At 36.1% G+C, this 5,000-nt stretch overlaps 1 protein-coding gene across 1 annotated transcript in view; it reads right to left on the bottom strand. All coding sequences in view use genetic code 11, as the record gives it.

Moving 5' to 3' along the window:
- ycf2 (hypothetical protein RF2) overlaps positions 1-5,000 on the bottom strand; it is a 6,876-nt gene that overhangs the window by 1,445 nt on the left and 431 nt on the right. Inside the window, exon 1 of the mRNA in view lies at positions 1-5,000. This exon is cut by the window's left edge and continues 1,445 nt beyond it; it is cut by the window's right edge and continues 431 nt beyond it. Within this exon, the coding sequence (YP_007889763.1) occupies positions 1-5,000 (5,000 nt within the window).

Here is a 5,000-nt window from a genome sequence, read left to right as displayed (position 1 = left end):
TAAGAAGCCTTCGTATCTTAATGCATGTATTGAATTTATTCGGAGCTATTAGAGCTGGATCTACTTTTTGGGGAATATGAGTCGAAGCAATAACAAGAATATTTCTAGTGGAACATCTTTCACAATCCCTGGAGAGATAGTTCACTAAAAGACCGAGGGATAAGTAATTCGACTCATTCACATCCAGATCATGAATGTTAGGAATCCATATTATGCAAGGAGACATTGCTTTTGCTAATTCGAAGTGAAAGGTAATAGAAAATCGGTCTATTTCTGGCATCATATCCATAGTTAGCGTATTCATCATAGTTAGAAGCTCCAGCTCCATATCAAGGTCACGGTCGATATCGTCACTATCGTCACTATCATCAATATCGTCACTATCATCAATATCGTCACTATCATCAATATCGTCACTATCATCAATAAGAAAACCCTTAGGCTTGTTATCCAGGAACTTGTTCAGAAATACTGTAATGAAAGGAACATAGGAGTTTGTCGCTAAGTATTTGACCAAATAGGATCGTCCAGTTCCTATAGAACCTATCACTAAAATACCCCTACTAGGGGGAGGTAGGGCTAAGCGGAGCGAAAAGGGTTTTCCATGAGATGGGAAATGAAAACTATTAGCCCCCCACAAGGTTTGTGAATAAGTAATTGTCTGATAATTAGCAAGGAATATACGTCTTTCTACTAAACAGGATGTATTGAATTCATAAATCATTAGATACTTTTTTTGAATGTCGACTAAGTATCGTAAGTAAATTGCTCCCGGTTGTTCACTTATTTGATAACCAGAGTTATTCTTTGATAAAAGATCACTATGAGTAAGACTCAATAGAATTTGATCAATCCTTTTTTCTGTTGTTAAGGTAGAAAACTGAACCAAGAATTCTTTTTCTTTATCATCAATCGAATCAGTGTTCGAGACCCAGGATTCTATTTGATCATCAATCCAATCACCATTCACGTTTTTTATTTTTCTTATCAAGGAATAGATTGCTTTACTTGGATGACTTAGATGTCTCGTATTTCTCGAAAAAGCGATTCGATTGATGGGATTTGGTATAATACTTATGAGATCGATGAGATTCCAATATTGATTCTTAGAACGTATGGATTTGACCCCATAAGCGGGACCACCACCCCATAGCATGTTGCTACCAAAAGCAAAACTCCGTATTTCTTCTAGAGAATCTCCTAATTGTTCCAGAGCAACTAGAAAGAGATTCTTTAACCAGAAAGAATTCAGTTCAGATGTAGGATACCTATCCAGAAGTTTTCGCAACTCAATCATGTATGATGGAATCATCAAAGATTTTACCTTTTCGAACTCTGTCTGTAACTCACTATAGACTCGAGAAACAAAGAGAAGATGTGTACGAACGAGATATCCAGCAACAAGGAGAAGGAAAAGGATTGAATAGAAGAACTCCTGAACATTTAGCGATCTCAGATGTGTCGATATCAATAGTAACTCATTATTTCGATGAGTCATTTCTTCGGACAGAAGAAGATTATGGAAACAATTACCCGGAATCTCACTTATCAGATTCCATTGTGGAAGACACAATGGAATCTGACGAATTCGCCATAATATATCTGACCCATGCATAATATCATGAAAAATGGATACAAATTTTTGGCTGCTACTTAGTATCGGCAATAGGTCTGAAAAAATATCTAAAAATATGAAATTTAGATATTTGTACCCCGTCGAGGTAAGGAACCATGGTATATATGTTTGGAATAGATTCCATTTTGAGAGAGTTGAAAAAACACTATCTTGTTGAAAGGTTCTATACATCTGACCTTTCTCAAGGCATTTTTGTAGACAAGAACTCCGTTTTTTCCTTTTTTCGGATGGGAAATATTTCTCAGAACATGGAGTGTGAATCCAACCCATGTTTGAATTGAAATTGAGATACTGATACAAGTTCTTCCCTTCTGAATCAGGTATATTCATATCTGAAAGAGGTTGACAATAAGTTTTTTCAAAATGGACTATTTGTCCCTCTGTTAGAGGTGTTCCAGAAATGTCTGCGATCGAGTAAATAGCTCCACGAACGAATGGATCGTATCGAATTGGAAAATGGAAAGATTTGTAGAAGTTATACCCTTCGTCGCCACTTTGCGGAAAATCGTTAGGTATCAATATGTTAGATACCTGTAACTCGATTGGTGAAATAGTATCTCTCTTCAAAAAAGCATGTTTTTTTTGACCATCGCAAAAAGAAAAGATTTTTTTGCGAATGAACAAGATTTTGAGGAATTGTCCATACGTAAAATCAGAATTATTGATACGGGCCTTTTCCACATAAAAAGGGAATCTTTTGTTACAATAGAAGCAGAAGTTATATTGATTATTCAAGAATCGAAGTCGATTTGCTTTATAAAAATAGTATATCAATGAACTTCTATGAAAAGGTTTCACGGGATTCAGCCAATTGTCTGGATCGTGGGATATCATTGAGAAATAGGAATCTGTGTTATCAAAAGATTTCCTGCGATTCTTTCTAGTATGGAATGAGTCAATCATCCACTTTGGTATCTTATTGAACAAAAATGGTGATATTGTTCCTCCATTGATCAAGAATTTCGATTTTTGGGAAGTATCTTGGTCATCCAATAAGAAGGGTTTCCTTTTTTTCAAATGAAAGATTTGAAGACCTATTGATTCTAATAACTGATTACAGAGTGGATCATTCGGACCTTTCAATTCATAGATGTGGATCTCGGACCTATGAATGGGGATACCCCCAAAACTCACAAAGAAAAAAGAAGGAAGTGAGTTAGACAAAAAGAGAAGAAACTTGGGCAAAAAAAGAAGTAACTTGGACAAAAATAAACAAAGTGACTTAGACAAATCTTTTTTGTCGATAACCTCAGACCAATCAATCGAATATTGATTAATATGTAATCGATCGAACACTACTTGAAAACGGCTATTCTGCTCAGAAATGAAATAGTCCAAATGTTCCTGGAAATTCTTGCTCCCATTGGACCATTTGTATCTATATACATTAGGATCCCAATTCATAGATCTCTCCGTTCGAGAAATCAAAATAAGAGGATCGAACCATTTCTTCTGACTCTTTTTCAAATTTGATAAATGTTGGTTGATCGTGTATTTCATTCTAGTTCGATGATTCAGAGTATCATTTCCTATTTGATACCTTTGAATTCCATATTCGAAGTTGCAATTGAATCGATTCAATACATTTCTTATGTAACCATGGGTGCTATATTGGATTTGAATCAGATTTCGGATCAATCTATATTGATTGACTGCCTCCATTATGTTGTTGCTAGCAAATACAACTATTTTAGGTTTTGGATCTTCCACATTATTTCCGCAAGAGGTCTGGACCCATTTTTTTATGATCCTTCGATAAAAAGATTCATTCTCTTCATAAAAAAGAGGAGGTAGAACCAATAAAGAGTGCTTTTTCGATTCATCCCTGGAGTTCAATAACTCATTCAAGAAATGTTTTTGATCCAATCCGGAGGAATCCATAGAAAAATAAAATTCCTTATGATACACCAGATCCGGCTCGGTTATTGATAGAGTGAATAGATCTGCCATTTCTTGAAATATATCTTCTGATTCAAAATCGTGGTGTAACGTGTATCTCCCCCTGTTCCGGTCATGGAATAGATGAAATAAACCCCAAAATGGATTTTTGTTCAAGAATGAAATCTTATTGGAACTGTCCAGTTCACCCTTTGGAACCATATCACATCCTCGATAGGATGAAATAGGATGAATTGAGACGGTATTTTGTAAGTACATAATTATCTTGAATAAATTCACTATTTCTTTCTTTTCCGATCGCCTGGAAAAAGCAAGATGTTTCTTTTGTTCTTTTTTCAACAATTTCTGATCTCTAGTAGACCTATCAGTAGGATTCGAACCCAGATGAAGTTCTGACCATCTGTCAGAGAAAAAAGAACGAGTGGCTCTTGCAGGATTCCCAAGAAATTCTTCGATTTCTTCCGGAAGCAGATGATTATTCATCTGCTTCTCACGTTCCATGAATAGTCGGCACATTGAGGAATATCCAGAAAGGATTTTAAGGAATCGCTCTGATTCTATCTCTGTTCGTTCCGTTTGAAGAAAGGAAGGATCCCAACAAAGAATCGATCTTTCTTTTAGTTGTTGAATCTCTCTTTGATTGATCAATGTGTGATATTTCGAATCCTCATTCCTAATGGAATCGAAAGAATCCTTGGATTGATCAGAAGATCCTTTCAATTGGCTAGAATCCGTTACTTGAATGAAACTAGATCTCGTGGAATCATATTGAAGATTTGATGATACATTCCGTACCTTGCTAAAAAACCGATCCTTGTTTCCCAACCACACATTGTCTAACCAAATCCAATTCTCTCGTGACATGTTCCTCAAAAAATCCGATTCGTGCGGACTCTTCCCCCAACTAACGAAGAGATCTTGACGGAATTGCCACATATGAAATTGAGCACAATTTTGCAAAGAAATAGCCCGCTTGTTTCTCAAGAAGAGATGCGAAACATGCTCAATATCATTTGATTGAATAATTGACCCAGTCCCTTGTTGTTTGAAGAAACCCTCCACTTCCTTTGGTATTTTTTCACGAAAAGCAAACATGAGATAATAAATCCAGTCTTTCACTAAGATTTCGAATAGCTGTCCCGAATTCAAGTTGATTATGTTTCGCCTCTTTCTCGGGGAAAGACAATCAAAAAATTCCCAATCATGGTCCTTACGGATCGGATCATCCATATAATATACAAAAAGGAACTCCAGATATTTGATATCTTTCGCTTTGAATGAGATCTCAATTCCAGCGATGGTTTCATTAGATATCTTACAACTAGAATCGCTCTTTTTTCCTATCCAGTTCCTCCACCACCGCGAACCCCAGTTAAATTCAGGCATGATATACTTTTTAGTTATTGGGAGAACCCGAGTACTCTCTTTCGGATCCAGGAAAGAACTCTCAGAGATCTTTTTTCCT

The sequence above is a fragment of the Vigna angularis genome (assembly GCF_016808095.1).
Source record: "Vigna angularis chloroplast DNA, complete sequence".
NCBI classification, from domain to species: domain Eukaryota; kingdom Viridiplantae; phylum Streptophyta; class Magnoliopsida; order Fabales; family Fabaceae; genus Vigna; species Vigna angularis.
Note: the sequence above shows the minus strand (reverse complement) of the source record. Positions and strands in the feature narration are given on the sequence as shown.